The 21,717-nt window shown below is 39.2% G+C and overlaps 2 protein-coding genes and 1 long non-coding RNA gene across 5 annotated transcripts; 1 reads left to right on the forward strand and 2 right to left on the reverse strand.

The window, feature by feature from the left end:
- Positions 1 to 50: 50 nt before the first annotated feature.
- Positions 51 to 5,368, reverse strand: LOC130180955 (nuclear factor 7, ovary-like). Its single transcript, XM_056394645.1, has one exon. It carries the CDS (start codon positions 2,944 to 2,946, stop codon positions 1,543 to 1,545), a length of 1,404 nt encoding a protein of 467 aa, XP_056250620.1. The 5' UTR covers positions 2,947 to 5,368; the 3' UTR covers positions 51 to 1,542.
- On the reverse strand, positions 51 to 18,126 carry LOC130180989 (uncharacterized). Of its 2 annotated transcripts, none has more exons than XR_008829500.1 (4): positions 17,993 to 18,126; positions 17,361 to 17,448; positions 6,759 to 6,870; positions 51 to 224 (listed from the first exon to the last, which is right to left on the reverse strand). It is a non-coding gene; the product is annotated as an uncharacterized LOC130180989 (long non-coding RNA). The 2 variants fall into 2 exon arrangements; XR_008829501.1 differs by lacking the exon at positions 51 to 224 and adding an exon at positions 5,385 to 6,169.
- LOC130180971 (deoxyribonuclease gamma-like) lies at positions 9,499 to 20,607 on the forward strand. 2 transcript variants are annotated; one of them, XM_056394669.1, is made up of 10 exons: positions 9,499 to 9,645; positions 14,259 to 14,344; positions 15,339 to 15,427; positions 16,194 to 16,280; positions 17,009 to 17,121; positions 17,366 to 17,478; positions 18,056 to 18,213; positions 18,777 to 18,873; positions 19,372 to 19,447; positions 19,646 to 20,607. In XM_056394669.1, exons 2-10 carry the CDS (start codon positions 14,264 to 14,266, stop codon positions 19,816 to 19,818), a joined length of 987 nt encoding a protein of 328 aa, XP_056250644.1. In that variant the 5' UTR covers positions 9,499 to 9,645; positions 14,259 to 14,263; the 3' UTR covers positions 19,819 to 20,607. The 2 variants fall into 2 exon arrangements, with proteins under 2 accessions (XP_056250644.1, XP_056250654.1); XM_056394679.1 differs by having other exon boundaries at positions 19,582 to 19,778.
- The last annotated feature ends 1,110 nt before the right edge of the window (positions 20,608 to 21,717 follow it).

Consider the following 21,717-nt stretch of genomic DNA (forward strand, 5'->3'; position numbering starts at 1 on the left):
TTGTCAAGTTAGACAGTTTTGAAGAAAAAGATCACAAAAAGATCAAAACATTGCTGATAATATCTGGTTTATTTAACAAGGTTGTGGAAAGATTCATGAGAGAAGAAACAGTTGTTAGAGACAGCAGCGAGGATATTGTCACTTATTTGACTTTGATGTTCCTGTCCACTGAAGTCTTTCAAAATTATTTTTCTTTTTGGTTCAGACTCCTCGCTGAATTTTCCCTGTAAAATAAGATTGTAAATGTTGAAGTCTTTCATTAGCAGAGCATTGCATTGTGAGACTGTCAGCACAAAGTGCTGTACAGGCCACATGAGATGGACACTGCATTTTTCAGCCAGTATACATAGTGCACTATACAGTAAAAAGGGAGTAATTTCAGACAGAAACTTTATCTTAATTAATCGAGAATTTATCACAATCTTGTCTTACTTAAGAAAGAGCTACGCAGCTTTGTGAAACGTCTATCTGAAGTTTGACCATCAGTCAGATCTAAGTCAGTCTCTCCTTGTGAACCTGGCAGGACTTCATCAGGATTAACTATTAAACATCTTACCCCCCCAGGCCAGAGCCAGAGGCAGCAAGAACAAAACTGTGAATCTTAACATGTGACCTAAAGTGTGAAAATGTAAATTTCATTGTAATCAGAGACACACAGAACACTGGGGCATCTGACTGTGATTCAAATCCTTTACTTCAGTAAAAGTAGCACCACCACAGCAGGGAAACAAATCTATTATAAGTAACAGGCAGCTAAAAACAGTAAAATGCTCCCAAGTATCCAACGGGAAAGTGACAGTGACGAAGAGAAGAGTTTAGATTACTCTCACTGCCATTTTAATGTTTGTACATTTGGATGACAAAGGAAAAAGGGGAAATAGATAAAGAACATGCTGAAGAAAGAAAATAAATATGAAACAAATAAAATAAAACCACAAACTGACCTCGAGGTTTCTACACTTTTCAGGCTGAACAAATCACAGTCTGGGGCGCCATCTAGTGGTCATATGATGCAACGACAGCAGGCAGATATTGTACAATACAATGTATGTATGCAATCAAAACATGCAACAACCAATGGAACTGTCTACGGCAGGAAAAAAATATTTAAGCTTAAAGGAAAATTAAGACTTTTAATACCTTATAAGGCCTGTTTTTTTTGTGTTTTTTTTTGTTGAATCAAAGTGAATCGTTTTGATTTTAATTTTCTTCTCTGAAGTCTGGTGTATGTGCTTTGACACAGGCATTGGTGGAGGTCTGTGCTTTCTTCTAGTATCATTTTTGTTTTTGTATAGTACCAGGCAAAAGTTTTAGGTGCTTTAGATGTTGAGATTCTTATCCAACATGAAATAACATGAGGGAGGTCTCTGATCAATCCTAAAGTCATTCTGCAGCAGGACAATAAGTGGAAAACATTTTAAGGATACATAGGAGGTCAGCTAGTGCAATTGGATTTCAGGACCACACAGAGAACTGGTTGTATCTAAATTTGGCAGTAGTACTTTGAAATACGAGACATCACCTCTGTGCTTATCCTCACAATCATCTCTCACTGATCCATTCTCTGGTTACAAGGATCTTGCCTTGTGACATCTTCAGGGGGAGTTCATTCAAAGTGCCTATGCATGGAAACAGTCTGTCAGTGAAAGTGTGTGTGAAGGTGTGTATGTGTGTGTTAGCGTCAGGATCAAAGAAAGACAGTTTTCCTCTGTTCCAGTCCAGATGAACTCTGATCCTCTGGAGCTTCTTCTTCACTCGGAGAACACCGGGTGGATATCCTAACAGGCGTGTGCTGTATCTACCACTGAAGAACTCTATTTGCCAGAATCCAGACTTTGTTCGTCCCCTTTTCTGGACAGACTCCGTAGCCATACCAACAAACCAGGCTGTATTGTCTCCAACCTCAACATCCCAGCTGTGAATCCCTGAGTTAAAGCCCTCCCAGCCCCGGACAGAGCGGTGATAGTCGATCCTCTCTGGGTTTTCAGGAAGCTTCTGTCTCTCTCCATGACTCACACTGGTCAGATCCTCAGACAGGATGAATTCTGGATGAGCAGTGTTTGGATCCAGAACCACAGGACTGTAGGAGACCACATCTTTCATCGTGTTCCAGATGTTGAAGGTCAGATTGCCCAGGTGTTCAGCCACATCTATCAAAGCTCCTGAGTGCAGCTGTGGATCATCCAGCAGGGGGCGCTGCTGGACTCTTCCCACTGTAACTTTGTAGTTCTGCAGGAATGAGACGTCTTCAGCTCTCAGCTCGTCCTCTGTGGCTCTGACTGTGTGTGACAGAGCTGCTATCTCTCTGCTCAGAGCCTCCATCTTCTCCTTCATCATCTGACTCTTCTCCTCCTCTTCCTCCCTCAGAGCAGTGATCCTGGCCTCCTCTTCCTCCTCTAGAAACTGGTGAAGCTTCTTAAACTGCTCCTTAATCTGCCTCTCTGTGTGTTGGGCCTGGACCTTAATGTGTTTTGCTGTTTCATCAAAGTTTCCTTTAACTTGTTCAAACAGCTTCAGTTTCTCCTGTAGAGGCCTAAGACATTTCTGGAGCTCCTTTTTGTGATCCTGTGCAAATTCATGGATGGGTCTGAATCTGTGGTTGTTGTGTGTTTTTGAATCTCTGCAGACGAGACACACTGGCTGCTGATGGTCCAGACAGAAGAGTTTGAGTTTCTCAGAGTGCAGACTGCAGACAGACTCAGATCCTGCTCTCTGCTCTCTCTCCAGTAAGAAAGTCTCACACAGGTTTTTTAAAGCCAAGTTACGAGGTGGTTCACTCCTTGATGATCTCCTCTTACAAACTGGACATTCCTGTATAGGTTTCCCTCTCCACCAGCTCTGCAGACAGTCTCTGCAGAAGCTGTGGCTGCACGACAGGACAACAGGATCTTTAAAAATGTCCTGGCAGACTGGACAGGAGAGATCCTCCTGTGATCGGAAAGACATTTTCTCTTGCAGTGAGGCTGAAAACACAGAGACCAGACAGAGCCCTAAACAGGAAGCCAGTCCACTCCCTTCTCTAGAAAGTTCCCTGAAAGTTATAATCACTCTGAGCTGTTTCACTTCCTTCTTTAAAATCACAGTCTGTGTGTGCAGTCATCAGCAGGATAACGCTGTTAAATGTTGCTCCCAGTATTTTGTGTTGTATCGTTTCCTCTCAGGGGAAGTTGTGGATCTGGTCTGGAAGAGATTCTTATTGTCTGTCTCTCAAAGTCTGTCGTGGAGGAACAAGTCTATTTCCTGGTTAGTCTCAGGTGAGTTGGAGGTGGAGCTTTGTCTGGCAATCTCTGTCAGACGTTGAGCAGTTATGTAGCAAACAAGGCCAGAATTTCCTTCCCCAGCACCGTCAATGTGGGTTTTTATTCTTCAAGAGCAGCAGTAAGACACCAGCCCTAACTCTTTGTTATGTTATCAACTAAGAAATGAAAAAGAAAATGAAATAGCAGATTCCTGTTCAGAAAATTAAAAACATAAATGTTTAGAAGGTTACCTCGGAGACTTGTAGTTATAAGTGAGTAAAGTCGCTGTAGCTGATCACGTTATAAACCTTTGTCTGTGGCTGTGGCTAATTTGAGTTTCAATGAAAAAGTACTTGACTCTGTTGTATATGTTACTTACATAAATAACAAATGTTGTCAGTTGTTTTTTTCCTTTATCTATTTATTTGACAATTTGTCAAATGGATGGAAGAAATGCTGAATTGGAGTTGCGTTGAGTTACTGATGCTAGTGGAGCAGAGGCTAACCTGGATGTTAAATGACGACTTTTGCTTTCCATTTGGCAAATTTATTAGGATAACTACAATTCCCGTCAAAACTAAGACCTGTAGTGGATGACAAACGACCCCTGAAAATATAAATGCTTCTCATTTGTGAACAGACTTTAATATACATTAGTTAACATCAATAAGCTCCTTGGTACTCGAACTAGCAAACAGGTTTAGCTATATAATGTTATGTTAGCTATAAAGCTAATGAGCACAGAGTGACTTGTTTGATCAGTATAATCACATTGTTTCTTATGATAGACCTGAGATATGAAACATGCTTGTGGCAAAACCTTATTTTCACTTTGTCTTCTGACTGCATGTTAAAGCCTCTTTACTAATTATTACATTTTACTGACAGTACTGACACAGGAGGTCAAGAGTCAAGTCAAGTCAAATGGATTTTTATTCCCAGAATAACATCAACACTAACCAAAGCTCTCTAAAAGGGAAGGAAGAAATCATCAACAACATCAACCAAAGAGAAGCTGGTTATGTTGAAGTGATTTGAGAAGTTTACATGTACTTCTTGATACAGCGCATTTTGCTGTGACTCTGGGTCGACATAGGAATCTATTGTAGGTTCTGGAAATCCAAAGTGAAAAAAGGGGCAAGCATCAAACCTTTCAGCGCCACATTGTAAGCCTATACGTGAGTATTTGAAATTCACCCATGTAAACATACATAGAAAGAAAATAAGATATCTTGAAATGACTTGTAATTGTTGAGTATTGCTATTTAAAAAATGATTACTATTAACACCGCATCTCTATCACCGACTAAGCTATTTCAGTGTTAGAGACCTTCACTGGTAACATTTTTAGTTGGAGAACATTACTATTGCTAATGTATGGAAACAGCCTCTCAGTGAAAGTGAGTGAGAAGGTGTGTATGTGTGTGTTAGCATCAGGATCAGAGAACGAACGACAGTTTCCCTTTGTCGCAGTCCAGGTGAATTCTGATCCTCTGGAGCTTCTTCTTCACCGAGACAACAATGTGGGGATCTGATGGTGAATACGCAGCAGTGTCACCATCAGATCCCCACAATCCTAGTCACCACAATCTAGACTTTATGACTCCCTTCCTCTGGACAGACTCTGCTGCCAAACCCAGGACCCAGCCTGTATTGTCTCCGACCTCGACATCCCAGCTGTGACTTCCTGCGGTGAAACCCTCAGAGCCCAGGACGATGTGATAATAGTCAAACCTCTCTGGATTGTCAGGAAGCTTGTGTTTCTCTCCATGACTCACACTGGTCAGATCCTCAGACAGGATGAGGTCTGGATGAGCAGTGTTTGGGTCCAGAATCACAGGACTGTAGGAGACCATGTCCTTCATCTTGTTCCAGATGTTGTAGGTCAGGTTGCCCAGATGTTTGGCCTGGTCTATCAGAGCTCCTGAGACCAGCTGTGGATCATCCAGCAGGAGGCGCTGCTGGACTCTTTCCACTGTAACCTTGTAGTTCTGCAGGAATGAGACGTCTTCAGCTCTCAGCTCGTCCTCTGTGGCTCTGACTGTGTGTGACAGAGCTGCTATCTCTCTGCTCTAAGCCTCCATCTTCTCCTTCATCATCTGACTCTTCTGCTCCTCTTCCTCCCTCAGAGCAGTGATCCTGGCCTCCTCTTCCTCCTCTAGAAACTGATGAAGCTTCTTAATCTGCTCCTTAATCTGCCTCTCTGTGTGTCAGACCTGGATCTTAATGTGTTTTGCTGTTTCATCAAAGTTTCCTTTGACATCTTTTAAGAGCTTCAGTTTGTCTTGTAAGGGCTTCAGGGATTTGTCTAGTTTCTCTTTGAGATCCTGTGCAGCTTCATCGATAGGACTGAATGTGTGTTTGTTGTGTGTTTTTGAGTCTCGACAGACGACACACCGGCTGTTGATGGTCCAAACAGAAGAGTTTGAGTTTCTCAGCGTGCAGACTGCAGAGAGGCTCAGACCCAGCTGAAGCCATTTTCTCTCAGAGTGAAGCTAAGAACAGAACGCTAAAACAGGAAGACAGTCGTTTTTTCCCCTATATTGCTGTATCAAATTCCCTCAGTTAATTTCCATTTTAATAGTTTTTTTTTCAGTCAGCAGTTGGAAGTGAAAGTATTCAGTTTTCTGGTTTTGCCTGTTGTTCCTCTCTTTCTTCAGTTATGAAAATTAATTTATAATCTGTCTTTCAGTGTGTGCGGCTCCTCAGGCAAGCAGTGAGGAAAACAAACCCTAATAACTGTTTGTCATTATGACATAAGACATGAGGTGGAGCTCTGTCAGACTGTCGATGTGTTTTGTTTTTAGGAGCGCAAATAAAATGTGGCAAATACAAAGTGTCACACTGCCTTCAGGTCGCCTCATTATGTCAACATACCTTTCCTAGGAGGACTGCTTAAAAACATGGCGGGTTCAGTCTTGTCAGTGTCCCTGTTTCAGTGGAAAAATACACATGAAACTAAATTCCTTCACGCTGTCATTCCCATCTTTTTTGTTTGCTTCCCAGCATCACAAAAAGAAATGAAAGGAAAACAAATAACCACCATGGCTGCCATCAAAAGTGCTGTACAAATACTGGTAAAAAAAAAAAAAGAAATTCAAATTTATCAATATTTTACTTTCCAGAACAAAAGTTACACAGAGACAAAACATATCTGATAAAATTGGACTAAGTGCAGAAAAAATTAAGATAATTTATAAAGATATAGGATTCAATAAAAGTCAAGGTGAAAGCAGATATTTTAAAGATGACAAACAAGAACAAAGACAAAAAGGTAACACTTTCCAATATGATATACAAAACTGAGTCGTCACTAACGAATGAGAGAGAACAACCTGGGTAAGTAATGGTAAGATAATCATGACGTAATGAGGGATTACCTAGTAGCTAGTTAGTGTGATGTGAAACAGGCAGAACAACTAATAACTAATGTTTAAAGCAGCTACTATTGATTTTTTCATAATATGTCAAATGAAAATGTAAAAAAAACAATGTGAAAATGTGAGAGGGGTCACTCACTGTGATGAACAGAAGATTATCACCTGGATCTTTACTGATCTTCTCTGTTGGTTCACTGTCACGCTCTCATTGTTTCGTCTTCGTCCACAACAGGAAACCCACTGTGCACTACCTACACAGCAGCAAACAGATTTGTCCAAGGTCACGTACAAATAAGGTACAATCCAAACCAAAGTAGATCAGAGAAAAAAAGTGAAAAAGTGTCTCAACACTCAGTTTCATGTTCCACCTGCCACAAGGCTGCAGGTGCATGAAGCAACAATGAAGCCCGAAGAGGATTCGTCAGAACTGAAGAAGCCTCTTGGATGAGAGGTGAAACATCTTCATGTATCTTCAATCAAGTCCAGTTGCCCTTAATTCAACTTTTCTTGGAAGAACATAGTGCAACATTCAGCAGCTAAAGAGTGAGGTATTTCCCTCAGGAGTTGGTAGAGACCAAAAACAGAGTTAAAGGAGAGGGAGCATTCGACTTCCTAAAGGTCCCGAAACACGACTCCACATGAACGATAACGTTGCTCTGTAACTGCTGGATGTGTAAACAGGCACCTGTTTGCTAACAACTTTGCTACATCAAAATGTGATCATATGTCAATATCTTGTTCTCAACTTGTTCACAATTTGTTTCTGCTGCCCCCAAGTGGCTAAAAGCAGGGAAAAAATCAATTGTTGCACATTTAAGTAATTAGTTAAAATAATAATAATTAAAAAAAAAGATTAGTTCAGAGCTGCTCAGCAACTGGTAAAGAGTTAATCACAAACAACTCATGAAGAGAAGGTGTCAGTATGTAGATTAACAGATTGACCACTCCTTTTATCCTGTTATCTAGACCTCGATTCATAGTTAATAAGTACCGACTTATTAGTGATTCATCAATCACGATGAGATTCCTCACTCATTTCTGATTAACTATTCACAATTTTGTGTATTACAAAATAAACAGTAATAAACAGAAACAGTCTTTTAGGGGATGTAGGTGGCTGCCAGCATCTTTCTGTTGCACAGTTCAGTGTGGAAACTACTGGAACTACTGGAATTTTAATTACAGCTGAAAGCACATATCACCTGTCAAACACCAGTGAATCACACATTGTGGGGGAGCACTTAAAGAAAACAAATGTAGTTAATTTTGGCGTTTCAGTTTCCACCGACCTTCACCTGAGAATCATCTTTTCCTCTCTCTGTCAGTATCTCCCATAAAGTGACACGCCTTTGGTTTTACTTTGTGTGAATCTCCATCTAATTTTATGTATTTCTTGTTGAGGCAGGATACTGGGATAGGACATAAGATAACATTACAGGAGATTTGAAAAGCAAAAGAGAAAGCAACGGTAAGGGAAAAAAACGACTTAAAAAAAACATACAAACAAGGAAAACACATGCAGCAAGAATTGCTATATCAGATGTAGAGAGATGAGAAGGAAGGAGACAGAGTCGATTTGGGATAAGTTACAAAAACTTTTGCCTGCTCATCCATCTATTAGCTATACGCACAAATGAGGTACAATAAAAACCACAGAAGATTAAAGAGAATTCTTCATGAAAAAGTTTCACACTTCACCTGATACAAGTGCCACAAAGCTGCAGGTGTGTGAAGTAACAAATAAGGGCCGAGCATTTTTTTGGAGAAAGAGTTCGAGTAAGTTCAAGAAATGGAGAGAGAAAGGTAGTTCTTCAAGTGATTTTTAAGAGAGAGAGGGATTCTGTTAATTCAATCAGGGTTCGTCAAACACTGAGTGCTGAGTGCCAGACATCACACAGTTGATGACTTAATCATCAGTGAACCCACACAGCTGAGACTGCATTAGCAACACAAGGAGAGTGGGAGTGACTGAGTCAGTCTGCTGAAACTCACACTCGTGTAGAAAACAAACCATCACAGCACCGAGCAGTAGCTAGTGCTAAGCAGTGAATATAATTATATTAAACTTTTATTGATGTCAGTGTAGGTCTGCTCCCACGTGAAGAGTCATTTTACATGTACATGCAACATTAAATCTTCTTTCATGAAGGCCACAATGTTCAGTTTTTTTTGTGGTGCTGGTGAAGTGTATTGCATTATACAGAGAGGTGTTTCTGTTTTTTCAAATAAATGGGATGGAGAAATTAATAGAATCACCTGTTACTGTAGTATTGTGTTAGTATATATGTACAGTATACATCTATTATATACTTCAGCTACTGTGGTTTGGATTGTATAGTATATATGGTATTTTGGGGGTAAACAATTTCCTGTGGGTGTGCCATGTCACATCTCTGTAGAGTTGCTGCTGAGCAACTGAGGGCAGACAACAACATCCTCCCTCCCTCCCTCCCTCCCCGCACACACACACACGCACACGCACATGCACACACGCACACACACACACTTCAATGCTCCTGTTTATGGTCTGCTTTTCAGAACATAAAGACCGCATGAAACAAATGTTCAGACTGACAGTCTGACACTTAAGTGTTTATAATACCCCCTATTAGCATCAGTCAAGCATACAGGTCCCTCTACAAATATGCTCTTTTACACACACACACGCACACACACACACACGCACATACATACGCACACACACACACACACACACGCAAACACACACACACACGCACACACGCACACACACACGCACACACATACACCTAACAGCAGGAAGAAATTATGTAGGGCGGGATACTTGTTTTGTTTGTCTGTCCAGCCCCCACTATTGGTTGGCTCCCGACCAATCGCATTGCCCCTGGTCACCCTCTATATGCTGCTTGCCCAAGCACCAACTACAGACCCAGGAATTTTTTTTCATTGTGAAGTCCACAAGGTTTTCCTTCTCGTTCTTCACTTTATTTAAACCTCACCGGGAATAAACAGATCTGATCCAAGTGCCTGTCAGACTCTTCGCTCAGGTGAGAAACAGCTTGTTTGTTTGTCTGGTATTCCTTGCTCAGTGAAATACCTGAAAGGCTTTACCTGTCTTTAGACAAAAGAAACAGCCTTCCTCCATCTCTACGCCTAAAACTACAGGTGAAATGTCATAGTCGAGTCATTCAAGTAGAGATCTGACGTATTGCTGATCGTTTCTTGTTATGTTTTTGGCAGAAGAGGAACTCAAATCTTTAATTTAACTTACTAAAATCGATTGCAGGGTCTGTTATTTTTTAAGATAATTTCTGTGTTTGCTACTTTTACTAACGTAAGGGATTTGAGTTTTTTTTCACCTTTTGGCTTTAGTGTTCAGCTGCAGGATGTGGTCGACAGTAAACAAAGACGTATAGTAACAGTGAAACTTGAAGCCCCCAGCCAGCTGCTGGATGTATGAACTGTTTCTTTTGTTCAAATATTTGTGCTTTCACACACTGGTTCACTGGTGATGATAAGATCACACATTTACTATTCAACTGAAAAAAAAAATGTTGGATGGGTTAAAAATTGAGAGACAGATTTGCTATTCTTAGATCCTTCATGTACTGTGGTATGAAAACTTAAAAGTTTGTCCTGAGGGAGATGCCAGAGAAAAAGGCCCAGCCATGTTGATACTTGATATTTTTTTGTGTTTGGTGGCAGATTTAAGACATCTCAGTCTCACATCCTCAGACTCTTCTCTTAACCAAAACCTACTCCTGCTAACTGATTTTTTGACCACTTAGAGGCAACAGATATTGCAAAAGTATTAACAAATAGTTGCTTATTTTCACACCAAGCAGTTTCAGAGCAACATTATCATTCATTTGGAGTCATGTTTGTGTCCACCTAGTTAATATAAATCTAATATTCACTCTCTTTTAGCTCTTATTTTGGTCTATACCACCTACTGAAGGACATATCTGGTTCTTTAGCTGCTAAATGCTCCACAAAGTACAATAGCTATGTTTTCTAACTGTGTCTGTTTGCTATTTGGTGAAGATCAGGTGGTGTACAGAGGGTTTTGTGAGCTTTTTCTCTGATGCGGCCGAAAGTGAAGGCCGAACAGCTGATCAATGAGCTGAAACTCATTATAAGGCTTCATGAAGCCGAGGGGAACTTCAGATGCAGGTGATAATTCTCTGTAGGTTCATCACTATGAGCGACAACTTTCCTATTCTCACAATGTTTTCACATTGTTGTTTGATAAATTGTTATTATAAAAATATCACAATATTTACACGTACCGCTAAGGCTGACAGGAATTCAGTGATCCATCATGAACTGAAGTGTTTGATAAATAGAAATCTGAGGCCGTGTTAAAGAAACTACAGAATCAAATCCTAACTTTAGGAATCCTATCTTATCTGAGGTTAGGAAGTCTTAAATACTCAATCCAACATCAGTTATTAACTTTTATCTCCGTTACCTAGCAACCGCTACTTTTCTCATCCCCTCAGACTGAGGTATTTTTGTAACCCATTAGATTTCTCGTTGAAACCTACAAGAAATGGAACTAAAACAACGATGGACACTTAACTTCAAGACAGAGGAGTTAGGAGTGTTGGCAACAGCTGCAGAATCCGAAGATATTTTTTTTGGGAAATTTACAACGACGTTAACCCAGGAGATAAGAGAGAGAGTGGGTTAAAATAGCTTGTATCTATTAACGAGTGTTTTGTTATCAAACCGCAACACATCGTTGAGGTCTGTCATGAGTCTCTCAATGAATAAGCTCATCCTGTTGACATTTCGTTGGTTGTGTAAAAGCAATAAAAGGAACACTGACTTAGGAGCTATTCATCTGTCATGGCCTTTTCTCCTAAATCAGGTCCTAACCCTAATTACCATACCGTACCATCCTATCTTAACCAAACACTAAAGATAGGATCGGCAATTTAGGAAGTTTCCCTAATAGGGCCCAGGATCTGACAACAGTTCTGGATATAGAGACTGAAATATGTGAGAAAGCCTAAGAGCAACTTCTGTTTAACCTGTATTGGCCATTCAAATTCAAAAGTCAATTTTGGTTTCTTTTATCTATGTTGCGCTGCGCCTAAACCGCAGCTAAAGTTAATTTCTTTTCATCTTTTAATTATTTTACAGCCGATAGTGAGAGCAGACAGGACATGACTTGAACGAAAATTAACTGCTGAAACAAATTGCAGCAGCAGTGTAAAAGTCTAAAGAGGTAAAACTTGTCAGGGCAACACTGACATCTGATCCCAGTGTTTACAGCTATGTCCCATGTTTTAGTGTTTGTGTGTGTGTGTGTGTGTGTGTGTGTGTGTGTGTGTGTGTGTGTGTGTGTGTGTGTGTGTGGGCACATTGTGACTGTTATCAGGTAAAGTATCTACTGATTACCAGGCTGAGGAACAACAAAAATTCAGACTAGTTAGGCAACCTCCACCAGACACACACACACACACACACACACACACACACACACACACACACACACACACACACACACACACACACACAAACAGCTGTCATGGGTTTTAGTTGCATTTCACGTGTCACCTGTCCAACCACAGGGAGTAACCAGTGAGAGGCAACAGGGCAGGAAAAACAAACAGCAACACCCCCATCCTCATGATTCTCTGTATGAAGGGCCGCATTGAAACAGGGCTGCAACTAACAGTTACTTTTATTATCAATTTATCTGCTAATTATTACCTCGATTAATCAATTCGGTCGATGAAATTTCAGAAAATCATGAGAAATGATCATTACAATTTCCTAAAGCCCAAGGTGATGTCTTCAAACTGCTGGTCTTATAGATATTTAATTTACTGTTATAGCAGATTAAATATTATGTTTTTTTTTTTTTTTTAAATATTATTATGTTTGTCAAGCTGGACCAGAGAATTTTTTTTGGCAGTTTTGCTTTAAGTCACTTAAATTATTTATCAAAATTCATTTTCTGTCAATCAACCAGTTGTTTCAGTTCTAGAGATGTTTCCCTTGTTTTATTCATTTCCTGTTTATTATTCATATCCTTAGAAGATCGGAACAGATGTGAAGCTAATTGATTAAAAATGTTTAAATATTCTGTTGGAGTAAACAGGTAAAAGCAGTGTGTCAGCTTTTCTGTCAACATGAGGGATGTGTCTCATTATCATACGTTTTAGGTAATTACTCCAGTAAAAGTAGCAATAAAAGAGTGTAAAATGCTCGATAATAGTAGTGTTTAATTCATTGTTTTTTCAGTCACATTTTCAGTTTTAACTTACAAGTATTACAGCAAGTATTTCAATTATCAAAAGTAAAAGAGGTCATTATGTAGAATGGCTTTTGGAGTGTTATCCTATAATGTACATTAAATTACTGGTATATTAATACAGGTACATTGATCTGTAATCCACATTTGAAAGATATAGCTGCATCATATTTTATCAGCTGATCAAATGTTTTGATTCTATAGTCAAGAAAGTTGCCTTTAATCAGTAGCAGCGGGTTATGAGCTACACACTGCGGGAAAAACGGACCTGTTTCATTACTGACTGCCTGTTAGTTATATTCGTAGGCCTACATGTATTTGCATAGACCCCAACAAAGAGCATGTCATGTGTTGATGTACAGCTTTGCTGTAGGTATGCTCAGTCACATCAGTGGAGACAAGAGGATTTGGGAGGGGGCGTCTTAAAGGCGTTGTGACTAAACCTGTTAGAACAAGTCTGAAATGTATTTCCTCAGATAATTTTTGTTGAAGAATTCAGCTCATCTGGAGTGAGTTTAGGAGGAATCTAAAAACAGCTCATGACATTAACAAGAACTAACAAAAAAAAGTCTGAAGAGCTCCGCAATTAATGTCTGTTTTTTGCGACTTAAGTGCAAAATACTGTGGCCAATGTGGACTCAATAGGGGGTTTCTTTTTTATAAATCGGTAAAACCCAACCAAGACATGATTTAAAGCTAAACTACTTATGTGGGTTTGTTATGTTCCTGTGGTTTATTTTTAAATGTTTTCATTTAATTATTCAAAAATCTTTTCTAATGATAATTTAGCTATTTAAACAATTACTGAAAACAGTGCTGATGAAATGATAAAATGATAAAATTGTCAAATTAATTTCTCATGGGAATTCTTCACATTTTATCATGTTTATTTTCAGCTGAGAAGAACTGCCATGTTTTTTTCTTTGAAATGTTTGTTCATGTCTGTTTCCTCCCTGAAGAAATAAAGGTGAAACACACACTGAATAAAACTGTAGACTGTACGACTGTAGACCCAATGAAACATGGAGCCAACAGTATTTTATCTTTATAGTATGTGGTTAAACCTAAATGAGCATGTTCTCATTGTAATCTCTTACACACGCCTCAGGTGAGTTGTAATTAGGTTATACAACTTACAGCTGCTGTTGACACACATGCGCGTGCACACACACACACACACACACACACACACACACACACACACACACACACACACACACACACACACACACACACACACACACACACACACACACAGTAACAGCTTGTTTGACGTATACAAAATACAGTAATACCACACATACTTGTGCATGTTCTCAGACATAAACAAACCTGTTAAAATTCCAATAATGTTTCCACTCAATTTCTGTCATTTCTTTTCTTTTCTCTCTGCAGCCACCATGAAAATAGCATCTTTTAACATCCAGAAGTTTGGAAAAAACAAAGTGTCAGACCCAGATATTCTCAATATCCTGATTAAGGTAACAACAACCTGTACGAAAACACACACAGAGACATCTGTCACTTATTATCATTATAATTTCCTCTTTTTACAGGAGGAAAAGTTGTAATTTTTGTTGGTCAGCTAAGCCATTAATTAGTTCACCTTTAGGAAACTGAATGATTAAAATGGTCAAATATATTGATAAATTAACAACAAAAGAATGAATATATAAGACGCATTAAGACACTGAGAAATTCAATCCACATTACTCATTTACTTAACAACAAGCGGGGCCAGGTCTATGTATGCAAATATCTGTGACTGACTGACTGAGTGACAGGGTTAACTGAGTTTGGTTTCCTCATTGGTCGTTGTTCTTTCAAAATGATTTAGCACGATCAAGCAGTGTTGCCAAGGTAGCGCCTTTTTCACTAGATTTCCTGACTTTTCAAACTCAAAGACAGACTTTTTTTTTTTTCCAAAGAAGCACCTAGTGACAAATCCAGTGACTTTTCGGACAAACCCAAGTGACTTTCCGTAGATGACAGTCACAGTTGACAGTTGATATGAATGAGCTTCTAACTTTCTCTCTGAGTGATCACTTTACAAATAGGTAGCTGAAATTACAGCACAGCCGCTGGCATTAACTTACAGTACGTGTTTGGTGATGTCAGACAATGTTGTAGTTATAAAGCAGCAGCAGAGCAGCAGCTTGGAAATGGCTTGGAAGTGACTGCTGGTTAACATTTGATCTTAATGAGCTGTTTCAGTCACTGAGAGAAATAGAAAAACATGTAAATGAGAACAGCTGTACTGGAAATTTGGCTGTATTAAAATACTGTATATGTGAGCGCAGAGAGGAGGAGATAAGGAAAGGCTGATATAGGCAGAATGCAAATAGCCTATGATGCCGTCCAGTCATGTGCTAGTTTTCAACCTAGTCTTGTTTATTCTTGATAAACTTTGATGCTCCATATTTCAGACTTTACATGGTAAACTGATGTCTCACTCGCTCTCCCTCCGCCCCTCAGATTGTGTCTCGTTATGACATCATTGTGATCCTGGAAGTGGTGGACATCAGCGGGACATCTGTAGAAACCTTCCTGGATGCACTCAACAAGTGAGTGTCTGTTTCTGTTATTACTATTATCATTAATCTCAGGAAGCTTGTTGAGGCAGAACTTAGACACACTGGTCCTTTGAGCTTAATGCTCACGTCCTTGCAATGACAACACTAACATGCTGATGTTAAGGAAATTCTGACATCAACTATATCTTATCTTATACCGTACCATAATAATATAAATATTGAAATATTACTGTACCAGCTGTCACTGATGGGAATGTCGTTAGTTTTACAGGTATTCAGTTACAGGTATTCAATTTTTGGTCACCAAAGTAATTTCAATTCAACCAAGGGGAACATGAATGTTTGTACCAAAATTCATGGCAACCCATGTGAGAGTCATTGAGATATTTACAACAAAAGCACAATGGATGGTGGCGCTTTAAGAAAAGTCGAAGGATCACCAGACTGTAAGAGTCATCCTCTGGGGACCATGAATGTTAGAAATACATTCCACGTCAATCCATCCAACAGATGCTGAGATATTTCAGTTCGGACCAAAGTGATGGACTGATACATCAACACTGCCATCCCTAGAGCCACGCTGCTAGCATGCCTAAATAGTGTTTTGTTTGTGTGTATGTATGTGTGTGTGTGTGTGTCAGGTAAAAATGGTAGGATAGTTTTGAATTTCTCTGAACATCTGTGACAATGCTTCCAGCTGCTATAGAATACACACAGTGATGAAAAGATGTTTGATCTAAGGCTCTTTAAACCTTTTTAAATACCAACAGTTTCTGTCTTTCTCTCTGTCTCTCAGATCCAACAAAAGGCATCACTACACTCTGAAGATCAGCACTCGCCTGGGTCGAACGCGCTACAAGGAGCAGTTCATGTTCCTGTACAGGTGAGAGTTCACCTGCAGCAGGTTCTCACCGCTGAGACTAACATCAGTTATGAGTTATAAAGAGGTTAGAGCCTGTACAGCAGTTTGCCAGTATAACAGTGTTTCAGGGTTTTCACATCAGAAAAAAGAATCCAAATGTCCACAGGAACTTCTTAGACCACCGTTTTAACATTTTAACCATTTCCACTAACTATCTTTTCAACAGTCAACATATATATACGTTTTGCACAGCCTTACACAACATAGAGGGAGTTGGTTTAGCCATTTTGGGGGGGAAATACAGAAAGAGAATAGAAAACACAGAACATAGTGAACACCGAGCATTTAACTAGAAGCCACAGAAAAAGAGATGTATTCAAGTACAACTATCTGAAAAGGTGTATTTAGATCTATATGCACCAACATCAGATATTGCCCTTGTTTTAGTGTCTCATCAATGTGTTGTTTATTTGAAACAGGATTGTCATTTTACACTCAATGTATATTTACAAAATCAGTTTTAAAATAACAGCTGCTGCTTAGCTAACTTCACATAACTCAGGTAGCTGAATAAATATTTATTAGATTATTTGAGCTGGTAAACATTACATCATTCTAGATGAGTTCATTCATTTCGTAAGATCAGAATCCTTATAGCTACAGATATCTCTGATCAAAGGGACATTCTGAAGCTGCATAATCAAAATATAATGTGGTGATTAAACTTGTGTGTGTGTTTGTGTGTGTAGAGATGACCTGGTTGACTTGGTGGGCTCCTATCAGTTTGATGATGAGACGACTGTGGGAGGAGACGTTTTCGCTAGAGATCCCTACATCCTGCGATTCAGATGCCTCAATACAGGTAGAGGACTCTCACACAAGAAACCCTAATATATCAAAATATCAATATCGAGGAAAATGCAACAACGCTTTGCCTGTTCTCTCACCTTTAGATTAGGGTTCTGGCAGGTTTGGATTTAGGGTTAAGTTTGGGTTAGTTTACAGGAAAGAATACCTGCAGTGGGCTTCCTGTCAGATAGTCTGACTGAATGTAACGGTGTGTGTTTGTGTTTGTGTTTGTGTGTCTGTGTGTTCACCCACCATAGTGCTGAAGGACCTTGTGATGATCCCAGTTCACACCAAACCAGATGACTCAGAGAAGGAGCTGGATGAGCTTTACCATGTCTTCCTGCAGGTCAAGGAGAAGTGGAGGACTGATGTAAGGACATGACATCATCAGTACAAGACAGTGTGACAATACGAAACATGATCTAATACAATGAAATAATTGATTTAGCTAATAGTAATGGATTGTTGGCTAAAAGTAGTGGATAAATACTAAAAAAGCTAAAAGTGTTGGATGCATTGTTGAAATAGATAGCTAAAAGTAAAGTCGTAATAGTTAACTCCAAATAAATACTGAAAAAGCTAAAGGATAAATAGCTGAAATGGTTAAAAGTATTGGAAAAATGGTTGACATACACTGGTAAAAGTTGTGGAAATACAGTCGAAAACGATAGAAGCTAAAATTAGACTATTGGTGGTCAAATGTTTGAAACTGCTTAAAGTAATGAATAAATGGTTGAAACGTTCAGCTTCTGCCACTAAAAACCAAACCAGACCTCAATCGCTGTGGAAATTCTTCCATGTTATTGGCAGCTATATTCAACAACACCCACTTTTTTGTACTGTAACAAAAAAAGGAAAGGGAAGAACACCACGGACTACTTCACCTGTTAGAGACGCAGACTGTTGTTGACACATGTTGCTGCTGCTCTGCCTCCTCTCTGCTCCAGAATGTGATGATCCTGGGCGACTTCAATGCCGATGGCTCGTACGTCACCAAGAAAGAGATGAAGGACATCAGTATCCGTAGCAACAAGAACTTCCACTGGCTGATTGGAGATGATGTCGACACCACGGCCAGCACCGGAAACGACCACACATACGACAGGTAACACAAACAAACAGAATGGGATAAATAGGATGTTATAAACTGTCTATGTACTATAAGTAGTTCAAATTAGCGCTACCTCTATAATACACTACCACATTATAGTAACTTTGTAATGGCTTCATTAGGTTATAACAACTTATAACAACTGTAACAATTTATCGTATTGTTTAATACCTCTTTTAAGATTAATCATAGGCAATTAATATCTTAATCTTGAATCTCTTAAACTACTGATTAAGACACAGGTGCACACCCACACTCACAACAACATTCTGGGTGTTACACTTGTTTACATTTAGACGAGTAGACTGATAATACTTCAATATCTATCTGTTAAATATGAAGTGAGGAGTCGTTTTGCACAGCCTAACACAAAGACTGGACACAGATGAGAGGAGAGTGGCCTCAATCTTTTCATGTACCTCTTTGCAAAAAAGTTTATTACATTACATATCTTAATAGTATTTTTGTGTTTCTAAATTTGTGTTTGTTTTATTTTTGTCGTAAATATAAATAAATTGTGACTGACTGTGAATTACATGCTGCATGTCTTTGTTCAGGATCGTCATCTACGGGGACGACATGCTCCAGGCTGTCGTACCAAACTCTGCCAAACCCTTCAACTTCCAGAAGGCATATGGACTCAGTGAGGAGCAGGTCAGTTGTTGTGCCTTAGAGCCTTTGTCTTAATTCAAACAGTTTCTTGTTGTATACATGCAAGCAGCATGCTCTCAGTGACAGGCACACAGAGAGGACCGGTAAAGAGAATGACAGGACCTTTGTAAAACCTTTGTGGATTATTTGACCGATGCAGCGACCCGATTTCATGGCAATCCAGCCATTAAATACTCATGTGTGCAAAGTTTGCATTTTGGCCTCAAGGTGGTGCTAGAGGAAAGCTCATGAAATCCAATCATTCTTCATTTTCTTAAAATTATTTTGTTGAAAAAATAAATGATGTGCAATGTCGCATCTATATTTCCCAGAAATAGAATTATAAGTTTGGCTTATAATGAATTTATATGGATACAAATTACTGAAATAAGTTACTTGTGCACCAAGTATTGCCCGATATTACTTGGTTCACACTCATCCAGAAGTGCATAATAGCTCACACAGTGATTGTCAATCAATAAATAACTGTTTATTTTCCAGGCTCTGAAAGTGAGCGACCATTACCCTGTGGAGGTGGAGCTGAAGTCCATAACTAAGATAACCGATGAACAGGATGGTAACCAGCATGATTATATTCACATTCTTATTGTTATACTACTACTACTGCTATTAATGATAAAATAAATGTTTAGTTATTGTTAAATAAGGATTGGGTTTTTAAAACTACTCAACCATTTGTTCAAAACTCAGCCTTCCCCACCTGTAGCTGCCTGTAGCTGCAGGAATGAGTGGATCATGGGTTTTTCCTGTGCAGGTCTAAATACGCAGCAGCAGGCTCAGCCGATACCACTGGGGCTCTTGGCAATGGACGAGGATATCCTGGAGTTGAAGAGAGGAAACCTGCTGCTGGAGAGGGAGAAGCTCAGCCTGGAGATCAAGATCCTTCAGCAGAAGATGGCAAAGATGAACTATGGAAATAATGTTTAAACTCAGGAGGCCAGATCCACCTAACAAACTGATAAACTCTTAACCTAACCCATTACCCACAGAAACACTCTGAGTGTTGACTTGACTGCTACAATTTCTAATGCCAGACACTAACTGTTCACTGGACACTGCAGTTGATCTGGGTTCACCCTGCTGTACCTGGATTTCAGTGTGTATCTGGAAGACTGCTGATATCCCTTACCAATATGAAAAGAGAAACACTTCTCAGTTGGTGTTGTCGACATGAGGTGAAGTGCTATTTGTTTTGTATTGGTGCACACAAGTTGTGGCTCATTTCGAAGGTCATGTAACCTCTGTTCCAATGGTGGCAAAGTTACATATGTTCTGACTGACTTCATGAAGTTTTTTTTTTTGTTTTTTTTTTTAAGGTGAAATGTTTTCTTTCATGTTCCACAATGTCTGAGTTAAGAATCAATCAACACTCCATAAATATCAATATGATAACTTTGATCATTTCAATTGTTTTCATCATTTTTTTAAGTAATACATACACTTTATTGACAATCGGATCTTAAAAATGTATATGAATTTCAACCTGATTATGTGAACTATAATATTCCATTTCCTCACTTGGAGAAAAAAAGTGGCAGAGCATTGTTCTGTTCACTCCAGTGTTGTACCGTAATAAACACACCGCATGCTCTCATAACTGAAACTTCATGATATTGCAGTTGCTGCAATAGTAAACGTATATAGGATTAAATTGTCAGTATTCATACAGTTGAAATTGAATGTGAAATACCCGATTAAAACTAACCTGACATCATATTAATTTAATATAATGCTTTTATTTTTTAGTTTTTTGTGAATTTGAATTTATCATGCTTCAGGTCAGATATATGGACCATCAGGGGCGGACTGAAACAATAATTCAGGCCAGGAATTTGTTTTCTCCCCAGGCCACCCTGTTCACTCAAACCGCCAGATTTCTACATTTGAAGGAAAACCCTACTTGTTAATTGAACAGATACCAGTTAAATTTAGCCCCTATGTTCATCTGGGAGGAAAACTATCCATTAAATGTTTTCATGATTATCTTTATATTCCAGCACATCAATTCAAAAGTATGAAAAAAATTAACACACATTTTCAATCAATTTGAACATTAACTGTGTATGTCGCGCGTGTGTGTGTATGCCTTACTGTGTCAAGGGCTTCTCTCTTTTTGGTTCTGTCCCTCTCTGCTCCACCTTTCCTGTTCCTGAGACAATGAAGACCGTCCATTGTCTACAATGTTATCAGGGGAGAAGTAGGTAGACGGTTACTGGGTGCGTCTTGAGTCTGTATGGGTTCTGAGGCCACCAGGAAATGTCCAGGTGCTCCCGACAAGGTGCCCGCACATGTCAACCGTCTTGTATTTAGAAAGCAAACATTAGTTTTGTTAGTTGATTAAGTTGGGAATGAAGTTGTTACACCTGGCAGTTACTGAAGGTAACTACATTCTTGAAGAACTACTTAGTGGGGATCAACCCATTTTAATGACACCATTGGAATTACACTGGAAATAGTTTCATGTGTCTCATGAGAAGAGACATTAAGTGAGCAACCAAAGTATCACTAGTGACAAATCAATAAGTATACAACGGAAGTACTACATAGTTATGAATCTAATTAACATACACAGAGCAACACAATTAGCAACTAGTTAGTATTAGCAACACATACAGCCACTGCAGCAAATATAAAGCTAGTGGCTAGCTTGGTTAGCAAAAGTAAGTTGATTATACAGAAACTAAACTGTAATAAAATGTACATGAGCAATCACAAAACAGCTGTAATAAAAAGGGTACTCACAAATATTACTCCAACACGGCCGTTTGATGAGGCCCATAAAAGGCCCCTTTCAATATTTGCTTTGTCAAACTTCAGACAAAATGG

The sequence above is a fragment of the Seriola aureovittata genome, chromosome 2 (genome assembly GCF_021018895.1).
Source record: "Seriola aureovittata isolate HTS-2021-v1 ecotype China chromosome 2, ASM2101889v1, whole genome shotgun sequence".
NCBI lineage: Eukaryota > Metazoa > Chordata > Actinopteri > Carangiformes > Carangidae > Seriola > Seriola aureovittata.

What these genes read in the sequence shown, in the direction of transcription:
- LOC130180955 (XM_056394645.1), bottom strand. Translation starts at nt 2,946, where the DNA reads ATGTCTTTCCGATCACAGGAGGATCTCTCCTGTCCAGTCTGCCAGGAC.
- LOC130180971 (XM_056394669.1), top strand. Translation starts at nt 14,264, where the DNA reads ATGAAAATAGCATCTTTTAACATCCAGAAGTTTGGAAAAAACAAAGTG. An exon ending in AGGAGAAGTGGAGGACTGAT is followed by an intron (nt 17,479 to 18,055) that starts GTAAGGACATGA and finishes TCTCTGCTCCAG; the next exon opens with AATGTGATGATCCTGGGCGA. An exon ending in AACGACCACACATACGACAG is followed by an intron (nt 18,214 to 18,776) that starts GTAACACAAACA and finishes GTCTTTGTTCAG; the next exon opens with GATCGTCATCTACGGGGACG.